The following is a 27,569-nucleotide window of genomic DNA, read 5'->3' as shown; positions in this document are numbered from 1 at the left end:
GCTACAGGACGAATTTTTCTTTAGCTATGAAGTTTTTGAGAAAGCTGTATAGCTTTCCCTTGTAGCCACATGGCTGCGCTCGGGGGTGGATGCCAATGAGTAATTACTTCCTTACTACAAATCTGTTCACCTTGGGGTTTCCCCTAAACATTTGACACCATCTGGAATATAACCGTGTGTTAGTTCTCTGACCCCAACTGCTTTCTTTCTACCACTTAATGTTACATCTATCACTTCCTCTCCCATAGCATCATGCATTTGGACAGTTAGTTTTTTTTTTATTCGTTTGTGTCCTTCAGCCCCATATGTGATCACTGGTATGATACATCGGTTACGTGCCCTGCCACAATGGCTCAGTGGTTATGGTGCTCGGCTGCTTACCCGAAAGACGTGGGTTCGATCCCAGCCACAGCGGCCGAATTTTGATTAAGGTGAAATTCTAGAGGCCTGTGTACTGTGTGGTGTCAGTGCACGTTAAAGAACCCCAGGTGGTTGAAATTTCTGGAGCCCTTCACTACGGCGTCCCTCATAGCCTGAGTTGCTTTGGGATGTTAAACCCCAATAAACTAAACCAAACTCAGTTACCCAGTTTTCAGGGATATCAGTAAAGTACTGTTTATTTCTTGCGAGTGCGTGCCAAATGATCTTCAACATATTGTCATTATCCTGCTGAATTTTCACAATCCCCAGACCTGCGCTTACTGCTTGGCCTAAATGTATGTATTCTATCACTGCTTGCAGTTTTTCACTACTTCCAGTGCAAAACGTTAATTTTCATCATACTTATTGGTAAACCTGCCATTGCATTTATCCAGTACGTCTTCAGTAGTGAACTGTAATCTATCTGCGGAGTTACTTAGTAGCACTTTGTTGTCACCTTATGGGGTTCTGGAATAGTCATTCAATAACGCTTACGCCGCCGCGGTGGCTCAGTGGCTATGGTGCTCGGCTGCTGGTCCGAAAGACGCGGGTTCGATCCCGGCCGCGGAGGCTGAATTTCTTTGGAGGAGAAATTCGAGGCCCGTGTGCTGTGCGATGTCAGTGCACGTTAAAGAACCCCAGGTGGTCGAAATTTCCGGAGCCCTCCACTACGGCGTCTCTCATAGCCTTAGTCGCTTTGGGACGTTAAACGCCATAAACCAACCAACCAATAACGCTTACACACAATCCTTGCCATTCAAGCACTCTAATGCTAACTGTAAATGTGCAGTGAATAACAGCAGAGATTGTGCCTCCCTATCAGGCGCTCTTTTTAATGGGTATTTGCTTCTTTTGTGCATGACTAGGGCTGCCGATTAGCTTTGTAAATATTTTATATTTTCTAGCATATTCTTGTATGGTTCCTCAATTCATTGGTTACTGTAAACCTGCACGTCTGCTCATGTTTCCTCTCACACAAAGGCTTTTCTCACCTTCAGACAAAGCTCCGTCAGCACTGGGTCTATGACGTTTAGCTAGACCCAAAGTTGTGCATTCTGAGAAGGTGCATAAACACTGCAGCTGGACACTACTGCAGATCAGGTCGCACATATGATCCGGTGGGCATCGGGCTGGAAAATTGGGGGTCAAGGAGAAAGAAGTTATAAAACTAGTTCGTGCCTTCATCACCAGTAGGGACACGTATCCAGCACCCTGCCTAAATCTTTCCCTACCGCGCCCATTGAGCATCGTTAGCCCACTAACGATCATTTCATGCCCCTATTTCAGAACCTTCTGCGTTGCTAATGACCACGCTGCAGATGCAGTTTGTAGGCCAGGAACCAAAGTTTTGTTTCCGATGTAGTTTTCTTTTGTCCCGCGAGGGGGCACTTTCTAACGCGCTGCGAAGAAATGAAGACGCGGACCTGCGCTCATTGCCCGCCATGTTGCCCGCAGATGACGCCTTCGCCGCTCGACTTCAGAGCCTTTCGCTTTGCTTACAGGCACGATGCGCATCTGGCTTGTAGCCAAAGAACTGAAGTTTTGTTTGCGATATAGTTTTTTTTGCCCCTACAAAACGGCATTTTTTTAACGCACTCCGAAGATGCGGTACCATCAAAGTCGCTTGGCAGCCTCTGCATGCGTTGCACGCGCTCTAAGACATAGCAAATCTCAGGACTGCGTTTCGTCTGCGAGTGATTTAATCGACGTCCTGTGCAACAACGAGCCTGAAAATATTGCAAGGTGCTGAAGATGGTTCAGTTTTCACATCAGTGATGATGGAAACCAGCCTGAAACACAGGCGGCCGCACTCCGATGTACAACTATAGGGTTTCCAGTCATTGTTTTGTAGCAACAATACTATTCAAGATAGAAATGATTTTTTTTCGCAGAGAGTGGCCAATAGAGTAACCAACATTTTGCATATTTCATAAAATTTTTAACATTTTTTTTTAAAATACAAGCGTGTTTTTGCAAGTTTTGTTGAATTTTTTTTCTCAAATCTTGTTTTTAGCAAAAAAGTTTTTTTGTGGCAACATAGAATTTGTTGTTTAAACGTAAATTAATACGAAGCACCTTTATTCAGCTCTGTTTTTGGGTATTGCAATCAATATTGAATGCAACAGTTTTACAGAAAAAAAACTGTACTGAAACCTTCAGAAAATGGTAATTTTCCCCATGGTAGGGAAAGAGCTAAGCTAAAAGAAGGGCGACAAGGAAAAGGTAAACACAGTCGTACGGACAGTGGTCAAGAAATCATCAGGCCTCCTAGCCAACTCCAGCACCACTAAGCTAAGGAAATTGGAGTTCACAGCACCCTAGACGCTATCATTAGGGGCCAGATCTCCAGATTGCCCAATAAGTCAAAAACAGCCGTCTAGTACTTGCAAACTCCTCCACATGAAGTGTCAGCCTACACCCAATAATCTTATAGACCACCTCAGTCCGTTCGATCCCTTGGAACATACACCCAGAGTTTTCCAGCAGCAGAAGATTGGCCAGAGCAAAAGCTATACGAAAAGCATGGGGTACCCAAGAAGACACAATACATATAGATGCAGCTGAATCCATCGAAGAGGTCATGACTCTGGCCTGCACTGACCGAGAGGCTAAACTCCTAAGTGCATCTGTCATCAAATACTCAAGATGCCATGCAAGCACAAGAAGCAAGAAATGCAGAAACTATAGGAGAGGACGCCTAGGCAAGATACATATATTAGTGTGGGCAGAGAAAAAAGAAAGAAAAATAATGTTGCCTAGCCCACCAGCAAGATACAGGCTTTGGAAGACTGAGCAAGATACAGACACACTTCCGACCATCACATGGACTGACTTCAGGACACTTCTTAGACGAAGGGAATGAAGGAACTTCTGCCACATCCCTTACCCTCCCGCTCTGAGGATACCACACTGGTTCCACTTATAGGATACAGAGACAATCTCCAGCAGCACCTGTTAAGTATAAGAAGATATGTTGCAATGGACCCTTCCCTCACCAGGGAACAAGAAACAACATTAAGACACCTACTGTCAAACACATGGCTAAGATCAGCTGGACTAGCCTATATGGAGGGGGTTGGACTTTTCGATTTAAACAGAAGAAAAAAATGAATATTCAGTTTCTGAAATTTGGTTTTAACCAAAAAAGGTCACTATTCTTGGCATGTAAGGCATAGCTGGCTGGCTGTTGTGTAACAGTTACACTTGGTCAGAATTGGAAATGAACTAAGTAGAGAAGTTGGACATGGGATGTGACGGTGCTTCTGTTAGATAAGCAGTGCAGTAGTGTGATTTGAAATATTGCTCCAGTAGCTTCGATGCCTCTGGAGACAGGGAAGGACCACCTCCTCGCCTCCAGCTAGCTAAGCATTGTTTTATCACTGTCATTACCTGCTTAAAGCAGTTAGGCAGTTAAGTGGGTTTTTTTAATTTATTTATTTATACCTCAAAGACCTCGATGTGAGACATTACATGAGGGGGCCGCATGTGTACAGTCATTATAGGCGTGGTGACTATAGCGCACTTTATGTAGAACGCTAACACGAAACCGTGCATGAGCGTCGCAAAAAGTATTGTTTTCTGGCAGCGATTTGGTGGCAGTTCTGTCGCTGCCCCAACACGGAGACCACACAGTATCCCGTCTTCTCGCTCAACCCAACGGGACAACCCAATGATAACATGTCAACCTAGTTCTTAGAAGTAAACTTCCACTTGCGTTTTTGCCTCTCTGCTTTCTCATTTCATTAACTTCGTCACTTTTTGAATGACAGTCGCAATTCCTTCTACAAGCACAGTTCCAAGTACTACTATTTGTAGCTTAATTTCTGGTAAATAACCTGTTTATGTTGACGAAAACACCAATACAGACTGTATGCAACTTTTCACAACTCAGGATTGCCGCATTAAATCCCCGAAAAAAGTCAGTAATTCATTCATCCCCCCCCCCCCCAAAAAAAAAAAAAGACACGTTCTGAAAGAGGCACCGAAATGTCCGCCATGTTTTCAAAAAATAAAAACCGAAAAGTTCAACCCCTACCTTTTGGTACCCAGAAGACATTAACTCACACTGCATATCCTGTGGAAGGATGGCCTCTCTTTACATTATGGTATAGGAGTGGCAGAAAAATCCACTACTAGGCTGGATTAAAAACCCTATAGACAGAGGACTGGGAGGCAGCGCCGTCCAGCTATGGCTGGTGTGCAGGGCCAGGACATCAGCCGATGGCGGTGGATTCCCTGGCAAAGGAACCAACCAGACATCTTAACCAAAATCCAGAATAAACGTATTCGTTCAGTCAATCAATCTAGTGCACAAAGATACTCTTGCAGCTAATTGACGGAACGAAATGGGGACATGCGCGAACGAAAAAATACTCGTGTGTACCAAACAGTCCAGTAAACGGAATAAAAATTACTTTGCATCATAGCACGCTACTAGAGCAACGTGCAAAATTGGCATTTTACCTTCTCTTTCATGGGTTACTTCTTGACTGAAGTAACAGAAAACATGTTTTCCTGTTGTAAATAAATGCAAGATTGCTGCATTCTTTGTAAAAGATTTCCAAAGTTATGGGTGGGGATGGGATCCAGACTGTTTAGATGTGTTGCCTGCAGTCTATGACTGACTTGCAACCCTGTCTCGTCACAGAGCGTTACGTAATCTGAGTGCCACGGGATTTAATGAATGCGGTACTGTAAAACTGAAACTTTAGCTGCGTACCGATCCGGCCTGCCCATGACAGGCAGTACTAGAACGCACGCCCGATGCAAACTCTCCTGTCGCCGCGTGTAGAGATATATGCATATATGCTGTCACAGAGTTAGTCACTTATAATTATTCTGTTGTCGCTGGTAACGGTTTTCCTTTACTTCGCGTTACAGATAACCTATTTTTGTTTTTTTGCTTATTTGATTTATGGAGGCTTTGAAATATGGGACAGTACCGAGGGGCGTCCAGCCAGCTGCGCGTTGTTTCAAGCCGCAGGTGCCAAGTCAGCGCCTAATAGAAACAAACATCGGTTAGATATAGCGTGCTCCAACATTCACGCCGTGTGCGCCCGAATTTGTTCTTTCCTGCGTTTTTTTTTTTTCTTTGTTCGCGTGAGGTCCGTGTGAGGTCTTGTTTAGCGAGTTCTGGTGCGCAGTCTGGCAACTTCGCAACGAATCCAAAGCCCGAAAAGAAGCCAATAGCCAATACAAGACAAGTTGCGCGGGCTTTGTCGCTGTCCGCGTCTGCCACACTCCTCTGTCGCGCCATGCGGGGACTGCGGGCAGTTGTGTCTCGCGATATCAGTGTTTGCTTTGTTCTCGCCGTTCTTATGAATTGTAACGAAATGGGAAACGACGTGTCGCGCTCGATGGGAGGCGCTAGGCTAAATTGCAAATGTCGCGTAACTTCGGTGTCGCCATTTGTTAAGCCGCGGTTGGGCACACCACGTGGTAAGTTCGCCGGCAACTTTGGCAACGATTTTTCGTCCTTGGTTGAACGTTTGTCGCTAGTTTTTTCTTGCTATCGCGTGGGTTCATACCCGCATTAATAGTAATGTGGCCGGATAAGAGCGCGGGAGAAATTTGGAGTTATTTGACTATGCAAATGCTCATTCCTCTTCCACGTGGTAGCTAGTGGCCGAGTTCGGTTGTCGATTCCTTGTGGCATCGTTCTAACGGTTTTTCGATTTTCAACTTCGCTTTGTAAAGCAGATTTATTTTGGCTTCGTGCTATTATATGATATTCTCATTCATCCGGGGGTCGAGAACATGTTTCACCTCACTGTCCGCGTTGCAGCGTGTGTCGTGTGCACGAGCAGAAATTTGTGCGTGGCACATTTCTGCGTTTCCAAGCTAATCTTCGTATTTAATAAGCCAGGGCGTTGAAAAGCATCGCGCCAAGCCTACATCTGTTTGGCTTGGAGCTGATTAATCCCTGGCAAAATCGAAGTGTTCGGTGTTCCAAAGAGCCAGCGATGGCACCAGTTGCTTGGCTCTACCAAAGCCGAACAACATTATTCATACTGCAGAGTGTCTGCTTACTGATATGGGCATAGCTGTTAACCAACCTGTGGGTGAAATGTAAAAGAGATCTGGTTTAATGGATAAGAATAAAGTTGCCTGCTTTTAGTGTTGAAGTGTTATTCAAGGGGCAAATTGATGTGGACCTCTCCATAATCTGCTCCCCACCATGTTCCTCATACTGGGATGTTTTGTGCAGCTGCTTGCAGCAGTCCAAAGAGTAGGTCTTCAGACATTTTAGGTGTATAGTTATGCAATTGTTGAGACCACAGTTTTCCACTCTGGCAGTCAGGGCAAGAGTTGGGAACATTTTTAGGAGCTCCTAAATTGCCCTTCTGGGACCTTTTTCTCTTGCTGGCTTGCATATTTTGCATGCATTAAAAAGTTAATACCTCTGCACATTTGCAGAGCTTGTTAATGGCGCTACTTTTTAAGAGGCCCCATTGCTTTTCCATGCAGCATGAGGTACACATAGACGCAGTTTTTGTATTTTCATTGTAACTTTGCTTTGGTTTCTAATTGCAGCCCTTCAGCCTCATTAAACCTATTTGTGTTTGTTTAGCTTAAAATGTGCAGTGTTGCACGCACTTGAAGAATTGAACTCACTGCTCTCCTCTCTTGCTCTTTTCAGCTCGCCACTGTTCTGTTACATAGGATGTACTGCAACGGCAATGCAAACACTTTAAATGTAAGTGCATTCAAGTTCTCATTCCTTCAAAGGCAGCATATTTGAAGCCCTAGAGTTGTCATATCTCGAGAAGCATGAGCCTCTGCTTGATGGGTGAGCTTGCAGATGACCAATTTCATGAACTCATGGTTTGGGTTTTCATAGTTTGGGTGCACGCGCCTACGCCTGTTGCAGTATGTTTATATTGCACAGTGTTATAGAAGTGCAGCCTGATGCACTTACTTCAGTGCAGTGGTGGTTAGGGAATGGGTCGGCCAGAAGTCATTCATGCGCGTTCTTGTAAGGGTGTATTTTACGAACATCCATGATTTGAGATTAAGACAGTTTCATTTAGAAGATAGAGGCCGACCTGATCATAGCTCATTGTTTCCCACCCGCCATAAATTTCTCCTCTGAGAGAGTCGTTTCAGGTGGTGTAAAAGTTGTCAATTCCACTTCTTTTTGTAGGCGAGGGTGATAGAGTAGTTAATATTGTTTATAAATGCATCAAGCGCTTGTGGCTGTTTAGAGCTATGTAGGCTGCACAATATTAGTTCACAGGTTCAGTAGGTTCAATCTTATCTCAGCTGCCAAATTTCGATGTCAGCAAAACGAAAATGCGTTGTGCTATTAGTTTTGTTCCTGAATCAAAAAACCGAAGCAGTCAAAAATGATCCAAAACCCACAACTACAGCGTGTTGGATAGTCTGTGTTCCTGCTTTGACACGTAAAAATTGATGTAATCGTTTCATCGATCTCAATATTGGAATGGGCAGGGCGTTCTGAGTTTGCATTTGAAAATGTAATATTACTTTATTGCAAATGTGAATCTGAAAAATTGTTTACTTAGGTACAAAATTATCCAGCACTTGTGCCAGGGCCACAAGATGTGAATATTCATGAGCTTAGTGTTGCTGTTGCTTATGGCTGTTGCACTGGTTCTTAGACTGTTAGCCGAACACCTTCTGAATGGAAACTGCCAAGATGTCTTGCTTGTTAATTCCAGGAAGTGGTTATAGCCTCGTTCGCAAGGACACCAATTGGTTCATTCCGGAGCTCTCTAGGATCTGTGCCAGCCACAAGACTCGGCTCCATAGCAATCAAAGGGGCTATTGAGAGAGCAGGTGAGCACTTCACTATTTGTAGGGTACTTCGCTGCAGCGTTTGGATGCGGCTACTAAATAAGTTGGACATAGCTTTGTTGCTTTTCGAGCTTCTTGCTGTTTTCTGACATTTTGTCATAGCTGCTTGAGTGGCAAGGCTGCAGATATGCAGTCTACATACTGGGTACTCCAAGCTTGGTGCATTTTTCTGTCATTGATGAGTTGGTGCTGAAGGCTCCTTTATTTTATGCGCTAGTGTGGTTGCCGGAAGTGATGCATACATGGGAGGCTGTGAACACTACAGTGTGCGCAATGCCTTTGCTAGATAGTATCTGATCTGGCAACTGCCCTTTAAGCTGTCCTGTTTCATGGCTACTTGTATGCAGTAATGTGAGCCGTGTGCTTTTAATGCATGTTGCCGCCGCAGTGGCTCAGTGGTTATGTGCTTGGCTGCTGACCCGAAAGACGCAGGTTCGATCCCGGCCGCGGCGGTTGAATTTCTTCGGAGGAGAAATTCTAGAGGCCCGTGTACTGTGCGATGTCAGTGCACGTTAAAGAACCCCAGGTGGTCGAAATTTCCGGAGCCCTCCACTACGGCGTCTCTCATAGCCTTAGTCGCTTTGGGACATTAAACCCCACAAAACCAAACCAACCATGTTGCCGTTATATGCACTTCTTCCCCAATGGAAAGTATCTTGCCTTTGGTGTGAGCGTTGCTGTCAGCCCTTGCTTTTATGCCTGAGGGCAGTGTAGCACACAATTTATTGTTTGTTTGTAGTTCACGGATGTCTCCCTTGTCTTTTGTCGCTTGCTGCAGGGATCAAGAGTGAAGATGTTCAGGAAGTGTTCATGGGCAATGTGGTCTCTGCTGGTGGCGGCCAGGCACCAGCAAGGCAGGCTGCCTTGGGAGCAGGCAAGTATTTTTTTCTGTCAAAGACAGTCTTCCGTGCACACAGCCGTTGTCGTGGCAGAACATGCAGTCAGAGAGTCGGTAACGAAAGCTAAAGACAAGTACTGTCAAGCCAGATTGTATTAGTTTATTCATGCAAGTCCTCTGTGGCATTACAAATTCTAGGCACAAAACTGGCATAAGACTGGGTTCCAGAACGATTCATTACATGAAAAATGGATGTGTTGAGGTTCAAAGCATAAATATCCGGAGGCAGTGTTTTCAAAGGATGTACTAGGATATGTGGTAGGGTTGTAGGTGTTTGGGTTTCTCTTGCTACCCAGGGTATGTTGAGTACCCTAGGCTTGGCTCCATCCAGCCTAGTGGTAATTAAACCCTGGCAGAGAAAATCTGGTTCGGCCATCCACAGGGTCAGTGATGCTGCAGTTTGCTGTGCCCTACTAATGCCGAACTACAGTTTGCTCAACTGGAGCATTGATGTTGGAACTTGTGATGCTGCGCAAGACGCATTGCGGTTGCATTGTTACATTTTTCTGATCATCTAGGATGCATTTTGGCTTTGATTCAAAGGTGGCAGGTACCTAGGGAAGAAATTTAGAATCCTAATGTTTGTTTTTGCGTACAGTTTGGGAACTTCACATTGTTTATGAACATTCGCGTGTAGAAACAGCATGTGAGCTATCATAGCAGTGTATGTAATTGTGTATTTCCTGCAGGTACAGTTCTTATGCCGCGCTTATTGCAATGCTTATTGGCTCTTGTGAACTTGGCAGTTTGGGTTTTTTGTTCCTGTTCTCACGGTCTGTAATGTTGCCTTTGTCGCAGGTCTCTCCGAGTCCACACCATGCACGGCGATAAACAAGGTCTGCGCATCGGGCATGAAGGCCATCATTCTGGCAGCCCAGAGCCTCATGTGTGGCTCCCAGGTAAAGTGGCCTCATGTTACCAGAATGTGGACTGTTATGTTTGAGCTGATTCCAGTGCGCACAAGCTGTTTTGAACTCCTCCGTATGTGAGTGGCTGGAAGAAAGTGAAATGCACTTCGCGTTTGAGGAGCGTTAGTCTTGGGCAAATAGAAATGTGCGTTTTTGTTTTGAGATTTGCTTCTAAGGGATATCCTTGGTTTTGTTGCTTGCACCTAGAGGGATGCAGTAAAACCTCAATGATTCATAGTCATTGAGACTGCGAAAAACATTGGAATTAACCAGGTTTTCACATTAATAGAGCACAGCAAAAAAATTGGGCCCAGGTGAATACTAATCCACTTGCGTGAACCATGTGAATACGCTAATCTGCTTGCGTGAATCATGTAAATACAGTATTGATCACAGTGCCAAGTTCGGAGTGCGCCTATTATGCGTGGAAATAAAAAAAAATGATTTTTTGCGACCAAACTGGGGATGTGCGAGTGCGCCTAATATGAGAGTGCCCCTATTGTGCGAGTAAATACAGTAGTTTAAAGTGTCGGAGTTGAATTCTGGAGAAGTTCGTCTTAGGGATTCCTAGGTGTGAATTCTTGTGCGCACCGCATGTAATGAGTGGCGGCAGCGTAAGTAAACCCTGCCAGCCGAAAAGTCCGTGTAAATTCTGCATATGAATTTTGTTCATTTTTGGATGATACACATATTTTGTGACCCCTTGACATTTGTACGATCGGATTCAACCATACAACCATTGTACGCCAAACTCGTGAAAACGGTTACCACCGGTTGTCTATGTACACAGAGTGTGCGTGCAACTACTGACCCCTTCCCCCCGTATATTGGCATAAGTCTGACATTTTTGGTGAAATTTGATTTTTTTGGATGTTTTGACTGTCCCTAGAGAGTCAAAAAAATGCTCGTCGACTGTATTCACACAGCCCTACTAAAAAGGTTGACAATGCTGGCTCTCAGACCTGGTTACACAGGTTTTAAGGCTCTGGTTATGGCTTTGATGAAACTCAGTTGTGCTTCAAGCTAACTTTTTTTTTTTTTTTTGCTAAAGCAGGTCGATCACAAGTTCTCCGTTGTGGCTGGGTATTTAAGATCCCATATTTTAAAGAACAAAGTCTGCCGGGGGAAGTGTTTGTTCTCGTTGAGTGTAACTGAGAAACGGCACCCAGGACATGTTGAGTACTCTAGGTTCTTTGTTGTAGAACCTGGCGGTAATTAAGCCCTGGCAAATAAACACAGGTTCGGGCTATCCACAGGGCCTGCAGTGTCATCTGCTCTGCCCTACTAAAACCGAACGACATATGCTCGTCAGTAAACCTAAATATATGGAGGAGTCCGCTCATGCATTGACTCCTTGGATGTCTTTTTCATTTCTTCTTTCAGGAGATCATGGTTGCTGGAGGCATGGAGAGCATGTCCAACGTTCCGTATTATATGGCCCGGGGAGAAACTCCATATGGAGGGGTCCACTTACAGGTGAGTGCATGCAAGTCGAGGCATTTTGGCGTACTGGTGTTTGTTTAGAAGGGTGTTCGTCCAGTGAGATGTGCAGTTAGGTTCTGGAAGCAGTTTGTGGAGTGTGGTCTTTGTCGGAAGTGACCAGGCCACTTAGCGAACGTTCAGCGTATCTCCATGCATAGCTGCTGGCCACTGAGGGCAACTCCATCAATTTATTGTTCTTGGTAACAACCGATTCCATCACGTTTCCTGGCTATGTGTTGATGTTTGTCTGGCAGCAAAAGGCTCGTTTATCCCAGAAAAAATTGTATTTGGGTATCTTACCTCCGGTTGATTCAAACTCCTCAGTGTCCTGCCGCCACGGTGGCTCAGTGGTTATGGTGCTCGGCTGCTGACCCGAAAGACGTGGGTTCGATCCCGGCCGTGGCGGTTGAATTTCTTTGGAGGAGAAATTCTAGAGGCCCGTGTACTGTGCGATGTCAGTGCACGTTAAAGAACCCCAGGTGGTCGAAATTTCCGGAGCCCTCCACTACGGCGTCTCTCATAGCCTTAGTCGCTTTGGGACGTTAAACACCATAAACCAAACCAATCCTCAGCGTCCTTACCGAAAGGGACACATCGCTATTTTCAACAGACTGGCGGTGTTGTGTAGCCTCTGAGAGCGACGGACAAAGAAAGACCTGTGTCAGCGCTCACAATTTACTTGCAGGGGTCACCATCACCACCCGATTTAGCATTTCGCTGTGTGCTCTATTCTTGCTTTATTGGCGACAGTCACCCTCTGTGATCAGGACGCGGTACCCTCTTGGCACAGGCTAACTGTCTTCCCGATCGCTTGAAGAGAGCAAACAATGGTCTGTGCCGTCTCTTGACTCATGAGTGCAAGCACGCGGGTTCGATCCCGGCCGCAGCGGCTGGAATTTCTTTGGAGGAGAAATTCTAGAGGCCCGTGTACTGTGCGATGTCAGTGCACGTTAAAGAACCCCAGGTGGTCGAAATTTCCGGAGCCCTTCACTACGGCGTCTCTCATAGCCTTAGTCGCTTTGGGACGTTAAACCCCATAAACCGACCAATCATGAGTGTAAGCACGATCAGTGCACTCCTGCTGAGCTACACAGTTCATTGAAAGCTCCAGTGATGCTCCACGTACGGCCATAATACTTCGGGCTGAACAGTAGAGCCTCGTCGATATGCGCTTTTAAAAAATTCTGGGGTCAAATGTGTGTGTGATCCAGAAGAAAACGTGTAGTCCAAAACCACTGAACTTTGGCAAGACGTTGCTCGAGGATGAGATGCAAGGCATTTATTGACACTTCTTCTGAAGGCTGGTCAGCACTTTATGCTGGTGCTGTTGACCTCCGTATCGGCATTTTCGCATATTGGGTCCATGACTGCAGCTGGGAATTTCATATGTCACATTGTGAAGAAAAATCTGCTGGTCAGAAGTGTTTGTTCTCGTTGAGTGTAACTGCAAAACCAAACCCAGGGCATGTTGAGTACTCCAGGTTCTTTGTTGTAGAACCTGGTAGTAATTGAGCCCTGGCAAATGAACACAGGTTCGGGCTATCCACAGGGCCAGCAGCGTCATCTGCTGTGCCCTACTAAAACCGAACGACAGATGCGTGTCATTTGCCCTTAATCTGTGGAGGGGCCTACTCTTGGATTGCCCTAAGTGCAAAAATAGCTTTGCTGCAAAGTATCTAGCCCAGTGATGGAAGGAATGAAAGTAGCTGGGATTTTCTCATTGTTGCTGTTATCGTTTCTAGAGTTGCGCAAATATTCCAGTGTTTCGAGTATCGAAGCGGAATATTTTTCTGAGCATCCAAAGAGTATATTTCCGAGTATTGAAGCGGAATTTAGCACAGTAAGTCACAATATAATTCAAAATCTTTGAAATCCATGAGGAATGAAGAAAAATTAGTTGCATATTTGTTTTTAAGGTGTGAAAGTATGGTAGACAAGAGAATTTAATCTAAGTCAGAAATAAAGTTTGGTTGACGACTAGGGTCTCCCCTCAAGTATCGTCCCAAATTTTATGGCTCAGTGTATCACAAAATGAAGCTTTGCTCAAACTTCATCTTAAGGAGTGCTGTACTAATTAGTTTTTTTTTTTATTTCAGGATGGCATAGTGTATGATGGCCTGACTGATGCCTACAACAAGCTTCACATGGTACGTAACAGTTCTTTCGTCTTTCAGACCAGTTCTAACTGCCTGCCTTGGTGTGATGTATAAACTGGGCTGTGATTCCAGCATGAGCACGAAGCCTTTGCTAGATAGTATCTGACCTGGCTCCCCCGTTGTTTTCAACGCTGCAGCGGTCGTCCTTGAGTTGCCTGTACAGAGATTTCTGCACCTTGCAATTTCAGGGAGCTTGCGCAGAGCAGACTGCCAAGAAGTACGAGGTATCGCGGCAAGACCAGGACAACTTCGCCATAGACAGCTACAAGAAGAGCGAAGCGGCTGCCAAGGTAATTTCGAGGTTGCGTAATGAGAACGCATCTGTCTGGCGCAGTTACTGACCATGAGAGGGAAAGGGGCGGGAAGAGATGTGAGTGGGCTAGGGAACAAATGCTAGTTGGTATTCTAGCTGAGATCGAGAAGACGAATCGGGTATGGGCAGTGCATGTAATGCGAGGGCAAGATAAGTGGTCTCTTAGTGTAACAAGGTGGGCTGGTTCCAAGGGAAGGCAAGCGCAGCAAATGGTGGATGATATACCGTATTTACTCGCATAATAGGCGCACTTTTTTTCCTGAAAATCCGGCTCAAAGTTCGGGGTGCGCCTATTACGCGGGGTAAAATTTCCGGAAATTTTTCGACTCACAAAATTGAACACGCCGCGTAAACGCACTCGTGTACGGGCCGCACCCCGTTTTCGCGAAGAAAATGTTAAAAAAAAAAAAGATCCGTGTAAGGGCCGCACCGAAACTTTCCACGACACACGCGGGAATAGCCTTTGGAATGCACGCGCCGAGGCCTCCGCGATCGGCTCCGGCTGCGCGCAACGGGCGCTTGATCGCGGAGGCCACACACGTGCACAGGAGCTTCCAGACGCCGTCCACGGAGAGCGCCCAAGGCCAAGCTCATCATCATCATCATCGTTTTCCTCCGCCGCGAGCTTTCGCTATCTCTATCGCCATCAGCATCTCCAGCTCGTTTTTTTTTTTGTTGTTGTTGCTGTTGCAGTCAAGTGCCGGGATTTGCGGTAGCGTGATAGTTATCGTGGTTTATGGCTTTGCCGCGGAGCGTTGCTGTTTTAGCTCGACGGGCAAGCACCTTAACAGCTACACGGCTGGGAGTTTGCTCTCGAACATGGCAAGCGTGCGGCAGGTTGGAAAATACGACGTGGCCGAGAAGCGCGGCAGTTGCGACTGCGGCGTCCCTAAATTTTCATAGCGCCGAGGTTTTCGTGGGCCTAAGTCGGGAACGTTTCCGGCTGGAGATGAAGCTTTCCAAACAGACGTTTAAAGTAAGCATCCCTGAAAACTGTGTGCGGCTGTTCTACGCGATGTCGTTCTACGTGCTGTGGGTCCGCAGTAGCTGCGACGGCAGCAGCACTAGTAGGGACTAGTAGTCAGTTCAGCAAAAACTTTGTTAAAATAAAGATTGGGAAGCGAGGGGTGGCGAGGCGTCGTCTTGCAATCGTGTAAATGCAGTATTGATCACAGTGCCAAGTTCGGGGTGCGCCTATTATGCGCGGAAATAAAAAAAATCTGATTTTTCGCGCCCTAACTAGGGGTGCGCCTATTACGCGAGTAAATACGGTATAAGGGGGGATACTGGTCTTGAAAAAAAATTTTTATTAATGCAGTCACAGTTATGAAATCTTCAGGGAATATGTATTTTTCTGTGCTGATTCTAAATATGTCATTTAATTTCATGTAAAACAATTCCTTGAGCACTTATGCACTTTTTATGCAAGTATTTTGCGGAGAGCCTTGAAGAAAATTTGCTGCAGGAAACTTGCTGAAATGCATGCCATTGGGTTCTCTTGACACCAAGGAATACAATAAGGGTGAAATTGTCTTCCTGCCTATCATAGAACTTAATTTATGGAGCTTTGAAGTTGTCGCTTCGGAAATGAGAAGGAAAGTGTGTATTCCTGTTTCTGGAGTGGCACCTTTAGCACCCTATTAGTCATGTTCTATGAGAGCCAGGATGATAATTTTACCCTTATTGTATTCCTTGGTGTCAAGAGAACGCAATGGTATACAGTCGCCGACCGTTTATTCGGACCTCACGGGGACCGCGGAAATGTCCGAATAAACAGGTGTCCAAAAAAACAAATTCAGAAAAAAAAAGAGAAAGAAATCGTTTATTTACATGCAGTGGCTGATCCCGGGCTGGCGTTGCATATGCAAGCGAATATGGTAGCGAATCCTGCCGCCGCGATGGAAAAACCTGTTCTGAGTCGTCGCTGCGACGAGCGGCGAGGTTTCAACAAGTTGGAAAACTTTCGCAGCGACGCGCCGCTCAATCGCTTGTATGTGAACCGGCCTCGCCCAACGCCGCCTCTCCTCCTCCTCTTCTCCGGTCCTTCTTTCACCACCTCCTCTACTTGCCTCCTCCCCCACATCGTTTCGAGAGCCGTCGGGACTCGGGCTTCATCGCATCTGCACCGCTGCGTGCTACCACGGCGCTCTCGCGGGCTTGCTGCCGCCGGCCTGGCGTTGCATAAGTCAATGCTCATGCGCGCTTCAACGAAACGTCTTGATACTGCTACTCGGGGTTCAACAGACCCCTTTCGATGACAAAACGCCGGCTGTAAGCCGCCCTAGGCTAATATCGCATCTCCAGTGCTGCGTGCTACCACGGCGCTCTCGAGGGCTTGCTGCCGGATAAACAAACAAAGCGGCTCCTGGATTGCCTTGAGATGGCTTACTAAGCTGCGGCCGGAACTGGTGTGGCGCGCCACCATGCGGCGCGCTACCGAACCACGCGGAAACGATGATGATGAGCGGGAATTTGCAGTAGCGCCACCTCGCGGGGCAGCAAGGAGGCTCAGTTCAAAACAAAAATGGCGTTGAGCGAAGTGAACCGCGCGTCGGTGCGGCAAGTGCTGCCGGTCGAGTTGGCTCGAGGAGTGTCCGAAAAATCAAACGAGAGGCTGCAAGATGTCCGAACTTTCGGCAGTTGTTATACATTACGGTCTATGGGGAGAGTGGCGGTGCCACGAAGCAGTCTGAATAATCGAGCATGTCCGAATTTTTGTGGAGTCCGAAAAATCAGTCGGCGACTGTACATTTCAGCGAGTTTCCTGCAGCAAATTTTCTTCAAAACTCTCCGCAAAATACTTGCATAAAATGTGCGTAAGTGCTCAAGGAATTGTTTTACATGAAATTAAATGACATATCTAGAATCAGCGCACAAAAATGCATGTGCCCTGAAAATTTCATAACTATGACTAAATTAATAAAATTTTCTTTTCAAGACCAGTGTCCCCCCTTAAGAAATTTAGAGGGGTGGGTAGCTGCAGCTGGAACAGGGCAGGACTGATGAGATTGTGAGTTTCCCTCCCTCTGTGCTGACATAGTCGGGCTGATTGTTAGATTCAGAATGGCAGCAGCGCGTAAGGGGTGAAACATTAGCTGTTATGTCAAAGCATTTAGTGTCCTCGATCCCATCCCACTTTCACTGTACTTAGGCGCACTTGACCTTGGTAGCTGTGCGGTGAGTTTGCAGTCGCAAGGCATGGCTGAAACATTGCTTTGCTTGCATGTGTGCAGGAGGGCATTTTTGCCAAGGAAATTGTTCCAGTCACAATCCCGGGCAAGCGGGGCAAGCCCGATGTTGTGGTGGCTGAGGACGAGGAGTACAAGAGGGCCAACTTTGAGAAGTTCGGCACCGTGCCAACTGTGTTCCTCAAGGAAGGCGGTGAGGAGCTTCGTGTATCTTTACTTCGTACCAATCAACGGAACCTGGCACAAGTGAGGTCGCACGTCCCACTTTGGGCTTGGTGCTGTGATCGGGTGGACTCTGGCCTCGTTCTCGACTTTTTCGGCCCAGAGCAATTACTGTCATGCGTGCAGCTTGGGACCCAGGCCTGGTGATGAAAGTCATGAGGAATGGGCCGAGGAACACAAGGCACTCTGCCAAAGAAACTTTTCGGGCTTTTCGAATGCCATGGAGGTGGAGGCTGCTGGCATTTATACTCAGCAGGTCCATAGAGCTGCATGCAATATGTGACAGTGCTAAGCGATGGAGATAGTAAAGCTTTTTTGCATGTCGTTAAGCTGTGTCTTTATAAGGACATCATCAAAGAAGATTGTGTGACTCATGTCGCCAAACGTGTCTTTGCGGGCATAGAAAAGCTGAAGGAAGGCCTGGGGGGCAAAGGAAAGATCACAAAGATGGTCGCTAAGAAACTGACAGCATACTATGCATCTGCATTGAAGGAGAACGCCCCCGACGTGAAAAGGATGCAGAAAGGTGTTATGGCCAGCCTCTTGCATTCGTATTCCACTAATGACAAGCCGCTACATTTTGCCTGCCCACATGGAGAGGACTCCTGGTGCCATTACAACAGGCACTAAGCCTTGCCGCAGGCAAGCCCACCCAGCATTCAGCAGGGGTATTGCTAAAGAGCTCGTGCCCCTCTATAGTACCAGGCTAGCGAGCTCTGAGCTACTAGCACGCTGCCCAAGAATGCAGACGCAGAATGCCAGTGAGTCATTCAACTCATTGGTGTGGAAGAGATGCCCAAAGACAGTTTGCCTCTCAGAACTGTAGAGACAGCTGCAGCACTGGCTGTTCTGCAGTTCACCAGGGGTTCTGAAAAGGGTCTTCGACCTAGCTGAGCATTTCTTGCGGAACACACACTGCTGAGCAGCGTAGAGTTGAAGAAGGACCAACATATGCAGCTGGGGGTTTTCTTGAACATTGGAGCTTCAGAAATAAAGTGAGGCGATTTTCAATCTTTGAGCCCCATTTTTCTCAATTTCTGTTTGGGTAAACTGTCAAATTAGGAGCACTGTCGTTCCGCTTTTACTTGATAATATTAGCATTGTAGTGGGCTTTCTGGAGCGAAATTTTGTGAGGAACACACCTGTGTGCTTAGTTTGTCTAGTTTTTCCTTTCTTTCATACTAAAAAACGAGTTCTAAAGGTAATGGTGGTAATTAAAAACCAATGTCATTCTTTATATGGTAGCTTTCCTTTAAAATATAGCAAAACTAAGCAAAGTAATCCCACAGTTGTGTGCTCTGGACATTCCTGAGGCCATGTAGCACAAAAAAAAACTGAAATTTCCTTTCTTTTCTGCACGATAGTTTTTCCTAAGCAAGCATAGTCATTCTTGTCACATAGGTTGCATAACGCTCTTCATGCTTATTCTAGAATGACGGAATTTGGCAGAGGTGGTCCCAGGAGTGATATAATCTACCCCTTCAGATTTCAATGAAATTGAGCCAGCGGTTCAAACGTTCACTCTTTTGAGCAGTGTCCCCCCTTAGCGTTGTGCAGTTTTTCTGCTTTCGCCAATCCCAATAGCACATCGGAATCAAAGCATTTGACGGATGTGTAAGCAGTTGCTGTTGTTGCATAGTTTTCTTTTTAAAAGGGGACCGATTTCCCAGGTTCCTACCAAATAAATTTCGCTTTCGTGCAAACGGTTTTTAGCAGTTTTGAGAGGCCACTTGATAGCTCGACATTCGGATAATTCAAACGTTTTTTTTTTCGACTCCCCTGAAGTCTGAATGAACGTGGTTTTACTGTAGTGAATTTGCACATTGAGGGATGCAGTTGGCAACTGTGATTTGCATTTCTGGGTAATAGTTATTCAAGTTGCTTGAAACTAATGAAGAATGGGTCTGGAAAGTCTAGTCACAGTCCAAGCAGTGGAAGTGGGCTGAGGATCGAATGCACTGAGGGGTGCCTAGGAACAGTTCCTATGGAAAAATTCTGTTCGAGGATGGTACACCTAATGAGGACAATTGCAAAAGCTTAGACTGCGAGGACGCTACTTGGGGAAACACGCATATGCCGGAGCTCGCACACCTTGCACTGCCATCCCGTGCTTGCTTAGGAAGTGGCACATCGGTTTACATGTTTTGAAGGACCGCGTGGCTCCCACAAGTGTTGGGGCGAGTGTGAGCTGCTCTTGAAATGTATATTGCAGCATAAAGGAATGTGTAATCAGGGCTGCGCTGTAGTCTGAAAAATGATGGTCCTGTGTAAGGGCCGCACGCTGTCAAAACCGCAGAAGAGAGGGCTACCCTTAACCCTTTCACTGCCAAGTTTTTTTTACTCACATCTGCACACACCCTGCCGGGATTTTTTTGCATGTTAGTTTCCTGGAAATTTTTTGCTAGTAACGCACTAAAATGCTCTGCAGGACTTGTAGACATGTTTATTGAGGATAATCTTATAGATATTAGTTGTAATGAATCAAATCTTCCAGCACCAATCTAGCCTGTCGGATTTCCTCTTCTTACGCGGATTTTTCGGTGGCAGGGGGACTTCATCGCTGTCATCACTCGACAAGGCACTTAGGTGGGCTCCTTCCTCGTTCTCATTAACATTGGACTCCGAATTCACAAGCAATTTTGAATTTCTTCGTCCGTCAAAGCGCGGACGAGTGTGGCACATAGCCTCATGGCTGCTGTGCGCGCAGACCGAAACGAAGTGACTCTGATGTGGAAACATGCTCGCCATCTGTTGTGTAAAATTTACCCTACAAGATCTATGAATTTATGGAGTCTCTCCATAGATGGCACTACATGTTTGCATAGTTCTTTTTTGCACGAGTATTATCGGGAGCGGCAGGGGGTGAGTTAAAAAGTCAAAACGAGTTAACTCGGGAGAGGCAGGGGGTGTGCATGTGTGGTAGCCCGAGTTATCTCGGGAGTGGCAGTGAAAGGGTTAAATGAGCATATGTGGTCAATGCTTTGGATGAGTTTTCCTCACTGTCGTGGTGCTGAGATGAAAACATTTTTTCCTTTTTTTTTCTTTTGCTGTCACCAGATTACACCTTGTATTATGTGCGGGTAAGTTGTTGCGGTAGTTTTGGTCAAAGGTTGAGGACTAGACTTCATGCTTCCTAGCCGTCCTGCTATTCAGTGACGTGAATCAGCCACATGGGTTTCATTCTGTCATAAAGCTCGCTGCATACCAGGGGGCGTTTAACCTGTCTAGTTTTCGTATGCTTGCAGTGAGTGACTTCCCTTCTTTTTGTCCCTCTTGTAGGCACTATAACTGCAGCAAACGCTAGCACCCTGAACGATGGAGCTGCGGCCTGTGTCCTGATGACCCGTCAGGCAGCGGACCGGCTAGGGGTGAAGCCACTCGCACGCATTGTCGGTGAGTCTGCTCTTTTTGACTGCTCCGTTGTGAGTCATGGCTTGTGGAAGTTACTGATAATGTGAGGTCTGTTCGGTTCTGGTCTGAATATTTCTGTTATCATTGTAGTCGAATGTTTCATACAATTGTTCTTTTGGTTGTGGTAAAGTTTGTTCAGACTCAGATTGACAGCGCTGGAGTTGAATCTGATACAAAAATTGCCGCTGTTTCTACCACACAACAGTGTTGTTCATTCCACATGATCAGCTAATTGCAGTAATTCCACAGTCCAGCAAGGCACTCCTGAACAAGTTTCTAGTCTATGAACGAAGTGGTTATGAAGCTCTTTTAACGTACCCTGACATCACACACCACACAGGTCTTTTTGCATTTACAGAAATGGGATTCGATCTTGTGGTCTTAGGATCCGTAGCTGAACACCATTGAACCCCTGCTGTGGGTCCCGCTGAAAATATTGTGTGCCAGCACTGATGTTGAAACAGCAAAAGCTGCCAAAACTGATCAGTTCCTGTAAATAAGAGCTAATCAATGTCTAATCCAATCTGTTGCTGTTCTTGGCTGATTTAATGCTTAGTTTCCACTTCAGCCACACTGATCAACTTGTCCTGTGAATTTGGTTGTCGCAGTGTTCAGCTATAGCTGCAGTGTGCAACATTAGTTTTGATCACTTGAGTGTTGATCACGTGGTTTGAGCATCTGCCTCATATGCGAGAGTTATGGGATTTGATCCCCAGTGCAACCGGGTACCCAGCATTGAAACAGTGGTTACGAGCTTTCTCCTGACCTTGTTCTCGACTAATCTGGGGTGATACTGTATAATCTCATGTATGGGCCGCAACCCCTGTTTTGGTGTGGATAATTGAGAAAAAAAAAAATAAGGTTATATGTTCATTTTAAATTTGTGTATGGTGGGCTGCACTTTAATGTTCACACCAGAATTTTTTTTTTAAAGTGCAGCCCTTATACGAGTTTATACAGTATGCTTGGAAAATGGGTCTAAGATCCCCACCGTGTGTGAACAAACATACCTTTTTCCATAAAAAATTCATCCCATCAGTTTCAGTCAGCCGTTTAAGATGTTTTGCTTTGTGGAGGTGCAGCTTAGCTATTAATATTGCCTTTCAGTGATGTCTTGATGGCCTTAGAGAGTTTTCTTCTTTCCGCAACGTCACCTGGTTTTTCTGCAGTGCACGCTGTGCCTGTGGTCTTGCGTGGCTGTTGCCAAAGGAACCACTCTGCCAGTGTGAAACACCTTCCCAGACCTACCTCTCTGGGAGGGTTCTAAGGAGCTGGCACATTTCCTTGCACTCGCTGCTATGTTGAGCACACGTGAGCACAGAGTGTGTCGACATCAGTTTCTCTCGTACTTTTTCTCACAGGCTTCGGGGATGCAGCTGTGGAACCAGTGCACTTCTCCATTGCACCAGCTTATGCGATGCCAAAGGTGGGTTTGCGTGTGTGCTTTTGATGGGAAGGGGTTGTCTAGAGATCGCGCACTACTTCTCTTCGTTTTTTGTGATCTATGTTGGGTCAGAGCCCAACTCGGGGGCAGCTTTCTTCTGTGAGATAAGTGCCCACATGCATATCACAAAAAAAAAAATGTGAAATGATGGCCTTGTGATGATATAAAGGGATCAGCCAGCTTTAGTGTTTGTTTAGTTTTAGCAGATGCAGAGTTCTTCGTGACCACATTGACAAGCATTTTAGTAAATGGCATCGGGGCTCTGATGTAGTTGGAAAAATTTATAAAGGAAAATTGCGAGTGCTGCACCCGGTCGAAATTGTGAAAATAAAGTGTGGCCCTTACATGGGTTTGTATGCTAGTTTGAGGTGTTGTGCAGTTACTTACCTGTTACATGCCATTTTGTCCATCGGTCAAAATGATACACTATCCCCCTGGTATATGGAGTGGACTCTTGGGGGGACATGGCTCTTAAACCAACTTTTTTTATTTTTGACTAAACCTGATGAAATTTTCTGCGGTTATTCCTTTTTTTTCCACTGGTTTCAATTTTTTTTTAATATGCCAATTAGTTACAAAAATAAATTACTCATAATCTTCAGAAACGGAAAAAATAGCTACACTACAGAAATTGGTACTATTAGCATATAGGTAGACACCAGAAAGGATAAGGAATACTATGTTAGGAGTATAGCGATGCTGTAGTTCACTGTTCCAGATGTGGGTACCCTACTGTCTGGTCTAGAGCATAATAGCAAAATTTTAAAGCATAAATTCCAAAATCCATTCCTAGCATTGTGTGCTTCGCCTTGTTAGCTTCGTGCCACAATAAAAATTGCGGTCCTAGCTGCCTTCAAGGCTAAGATATAGACCTTATGCGAAATGCACTGCCATCTAGCGGTCGCCGCGCGCGATCCGCCATGTTGGAGGATAGCCGCCGGATTCGCAGCACGTAATGGTACACGCTCGTCGCGCGCGCTCGAGTTTCACCGTCCTCAGTATGCCCACATATTGCTTAGTGCCTTGCTGTACTCGGAAGGGGTCACAAAGACGCCCAGGGAAAAAAGGCAAGAGCACTTGATTTGAGCGCATTTCTATTTTTGGACTGCGATCCCCGACATCGGCGACACAAATGTTGCAGTACCGTCCCTACATGTCGAGACGTCGCGAAACGCATTTCGTTATCGCTATGTAGCAAATGAAATTAGAAATAAGCTTTGTAGGCACGAAGAAAATATCACACAATGCCTGTTTTTCTCCTGCGATTGCCCGTGAAATGCTGCGATTATCGGCCTCGCAAGAGAGTAATCTTGATCAGCTGTTCAGTGGTACGGGTCGCGCTTTGTGAGAACCGTCGCTCCTAGCGTTATCCGCCGCAGCGGTTACACGCGTTAGTTTTAAGTGTGAATATTTGTTTCGACGGAAACACCAGCAAGTATCAAGTGCCCGTGGCACGGAACGTTTGTGCACTGCAAGTCAGTCAATCGTTTCTGTTAGACCAGGGAAAGGTGCCTATTTTGTGGAGCGACGGCTTGATTGCATGTAGCGATTTCACTTAACCGACCGTTTTCCACGAAACCGTGTGTTGTGTAAAAAAAAATAAAGGACCGTAAGGGAAGCCGCTCAAGCGGTACCATAGTTCCAACTAGTAGCGGGAATGCATAACGCATGTATAATCCTCCAAAAATCTCAGTGCACAACTGCTTGCTCGTCGTGGTAAAGCCATAGACACTGCTGCATTCACGGGCTACGTGTTTTTAACGGCGATAGTCCAAGAATGGTAAACAGTTGTGTAGTGGGGTCGTGCGAGGACCTAGGGGTCTATGTGCCCGGTAATAATAATAACGTGTTTTCTTTCTCTGTCTAGGGCACTAGGGCGAACTAGGGGCTCTGGGCGCTAGAGCACTAGGGCAAACAAACAAATGCTGTATGAACTTTTCAAGGAAAATGAAACGTGTCGCATGTTGACAGGCTACTTTCTTCGACACTGCCACCATGAGCGTGAAGTTTACTATCGTTTGTTTTCGGTGTCGACGCAACACACAGAAAACGCTACCACAACAGCAGCAATTCAAGCGGCATGCCCGTTCGCAAAAAGTATCCAACCAAATAAAAACTGACTCAAACTAGACTGAAATGCGCACATTTTTAGCCGTAAACGAAAATTACACTTGCTTCGTACATTTCTTGGTGTTCAGCGTCGGCAAACTGACGTAGGACTCCGTGAAAAACTTGTATCTCCGTACCCGGTGGCGTTCGGAAAGTGTTTTGGACGCGTAGTAAGTGTATGCGAAGTCAGTTGGAAACTTGGGCAGCAGAAACAGGTCGACTGACCATTCAGTCATGTTTACAGGCTCAAGTGACAGGAAACAAGATTTTCGAGCCAGCACAGCAGTAAGGAAGCTAACGCAGGGCACGCCTAAATCCAGAGAGCAGAGGCGGAACGAGCTTCAGTCATCCTCCAACATGGCGGATTTCCGCTGGTTCTTCTTTTCTCCGATAGATGGCAGCAATTTTGCATAAGGTCTATTGCTGCCTCAAATTAGCATGAAATCAAAAGTGGCTGTTTTGAGAAAAACGTTTTTGCATGGAATTCATCTTACATTGATGTTATAAATTGGTCCTGTGGCCAAAATACTGAGCCACAAATTGGGAAACCTGGTGAATTAAAGGGAGAGGGAGATTTGCTGTAGAATTTGAAATTGTAATTTTAAAAAATATTTGTTTGGGATAACTTTCATTTCAAAAAGCCATGTCCTCCCTTAACACAAACTCTCTTTGACCCCATCAGTATTGAATGTACTTCCAATGTGCTGTAGAGCTCTACTTAATTTTAAATCTGCAACATTCAAACTTTTTGTCCCCTTTGAGTTCGCATTAATGAGGGAGAAAACGAGTGCAGGTCTCAACGGACAGTGTTTGCTTGCAGGTTCTGAAGCAGGCTGGTGTAAAGGCGGAAGATGTGTCCATGTTTGAAATCAACGAAGCCTTCAGCTCTGTGGTGCTGTGCAACATCAAGCACCTCAAGCTGGACCCCTCCAAGGTGAACATTCACGGAGGTGCCGTGAGCCTTGGACACCCCATCGGGTGAGTGTGCGAGTCTGTCTCTTGCAGTGGAAGCCTTTGATGAAAATGCCTTCTATCAGAAAGTCTTACCTTTATACTTTATTGTTCTAAGTTACAGTACAGAACTCTTCATGCGAAACTTGCCCATCACTAAAAGAAATTGCTTGTGCGAAGTGCTTTGGGCTACTTGGCAGTGCAATCGTTCAGGTTGTTCAAATTGAAGCAGTGTTAGGGAAAAAAAAATATTTAGTCGTCATAGGGGAATAGCATGTAGTGATCCATGTATGATGATGCCGCATGCATAATTTCAGAGAAGAAGAAAAAACAACTAAAATTAGATGTCTGTAATATTTTACTATGTATTGTGACCCTATGCACATGCCTTAGCTGCTAAGGCTGTCTTCAGGACAGCAGCATTCACTTGTGTGGACAACTTCCAGATGTGGCTGCACCGTATACACTTGGCGACTGAAAATGCGGACCCCTGATTTTTCGGACAAGCATGACTATTCAGGCTTTTTCGCGGCATGGCCCATAGAGCCAATGTAATAAGAGCACCTGAAATTTCGGACACACTGCAACTGACCGCTGCAGCTGCATTCATTCTTGGACGTCTTCCACCACACAAACTTGAATGGTAGTCACAGTTCGTGGAACTCGCCTTTGCCGAGTCTTTCATCCTGAATGCAGAAAGAGGTAGCTTCGAAGCGTGTGGGAGGCTTATGGCCTTACGGAGACTGCAAGTTCGGAAGAAACTGTCAGGCCATTTCAAAGCGAGGTCAGTGTACCCCGGGGCAGAACGCACGGCAATATGCCTCTCGTTATAGGTAAACCGCCAGTGCATACAGCCGGTTACGATGCAGATTTTGGCTCTGGTCGCTAGGCCTAATTACAAAGGTCAGCACCTATCAGCCGTTGGTCAGTTGTTACCGTTTCGCTATCCTCGCCTTCCCATTTCAAGCCCTTTGTATGCGGGTGCAGCAGTCGGTTCGCTTTCCTGTCTAGACTTTGGCGCAACTCGGGCATTCATCGGCGACATGCCAAAGGCAACACAGCCATCGTAGGCCGAGCTCATGATAGCAGTTGCCGCCGATCGTCTGTGTACACGACACATGGCGAGATTGTCACGAGAAACTTAGAATGTGCAGAACGCTACAGTTGGATGATTTTGTGGGGGCAATATGATTTTTCGAGTGTTTTCATTGTCCTCAAAGCATGTAGTTGACAGTGCATGCTTCCAACCTTTGCTGTGCAGGATGTCTGGAGCCCGGATAACGGGGCGCATGGCGCTGCACCTCAAGCCAGGGCAGTATGGCTTGGCCGGTATCTGCAATGGTGGCGGTGGGGCCTCTGCCATACTCATTGAGAAGCTGTAAGTCTGCCCATTTTGGAGGGGCAGATCCCCGACTGAAGGAAGCGACAGGCCCTTTAGGGCCATAATGATGTATCGAGATATGCCTGGACCATATTTCCTTTTATAATGCCGCATTTCGTACTACGTATGACATTGCCAGTGTAAAGATTCTCTGTACAACCTTCGATAATATAGGGATTCTAATATATTGCTTTTGTAAAGCAATTTCTTCTGAAATAAATGTGTAGCAGATTTTTTATGTGGCTCTGTGTTCCTTTTTTACTGCAAGACTTTTTTTCAATGCAGTATTCTGAAATGGTTACCTTCATTAGTCTATGATGCCGTTTTCTGGCATCGTGCCTTCGGGCTGATGTGGCATTCGTTAGCATAATGGCATTGCTTTTGGCCAACTGTGTTCAATGCAACCCACCCGGCACATCGAATTGAAGGTGTAAAGTTCCTTTCCCAATGAAAGTTATTGGTTCTTCGGCAATGCCACCTGGGCTGAGCCGTTGAGCAAGAGCGGAGAGGCGAATGCAACGTGACGGAAGTTGCATGCACAGGCATGAATATGGTCTCTTCTCTTGATGCGTGCTGAGAAAGATAGAACACAGCCCCACCTCATTTCTCTTTCCAACCTCCAGCTCTTCCCAACTCTTCCAACTCTTACCAACCAGAGTTATTACATCAAGCGCGGGCGTTTGGGACTTGTATCTTGATGGTGCTGTCCGAAAGGAGCACGTGTAAAGAAGCGAAGGGTCAAAATAGCGCTAATTATCGGTCCTGCTAGATTTGTCGGCCTCTTGTGCAGCACCATCATGCGCATCCCATAGAGACAGTGTATTACCGTGAGTAAGGTTCCGCTTCGCAGTCACATTCGCGAAGGAAG

General features: G+C 46.0%; 1 protein-coding gene across 4 annotated transcripts in view; it reads left to right on the top strand.

Moving 5' to 3' along the window:
• The window catches only part of Acat1 (Acetyl-CoA acetyltransferase 1), a 436,280-nt gene that overhangs the window by 4,922 nt on the left and 403,789 nt on the right, over window positions 1-27,569 (top strand). For 2 of the 4 annotated variants that reach the window (XM_089571767.1, XM_089571770.1), the window contains exons 2-13: window positions 7,061-7,117; window positions 8,103-8,220; window positions 9,017-9,112; window positions 9,935-10,035; window positions 11,428-11,520; window positions 13,623-13,673; window positions 13,871-13,972; window positions 17,229-17,376; window positions 20,685-20,798; window positions 22,178-22,242; window positions 25,190-25,347; window positions 26,582-26,698. In XM_089571767.1, coding sequence (XP_089427893.1) covers window positions 7,061-7,117; window positions 8,103-8,220; window positions 9,017-9,112; window positions 9,935-10,035; window positions 11,428-11,520; window positions 13,623-13,673; window positions 13,871-13,972; window positions 17,229-17,376; window positions 20,685-20,798; window positions 22,178-22,242; window positions 25,190-25,347; window positions 26,582-26,698 — 1,220 coding nt within the window. Of the gene's footprint in view, window positions 1-5,596; window positions 5,860-7,060; window positions 7,118-8,102; window positions 8,221-9,016; window positions 9,113-9,934; window positions 10,036-11,427; window positions 11,521-13,622; window positions 13,674-13,870; window positions 13,973-17,228; window positions 17,377-20,684; window positions 20,799-22,177; window positions 22,243-25,189; window positions 25,348-26,581; window positions 26,699-27,569 lie in introns of those variants that run through there. The other 2 variants (XM_089571768.1, XM_089571769.1) reach the window with 2 other exon arrangements.

Source organism: Amblyomma mixtum, chromosome 2 (assembly GCF_055824585.1).
Source record: "Amblyomma mixtum isolate Tamu chromosome 2, ASM5582458v1, whole genome shotgun sequence".
Taxonomy (NCBI): domain Eukaryota; kingdom Metazoa; phylum Arthropoda; class Arachnida; order Ixodida; family Ixodidae; genus Amblyomma; species Amblyomma mixtum.
The sequence above is the reverse complement of the archived record's forward strand: the minus strand, read 5'-3'. Positions and strand labels throughout refer to the sequence as shown.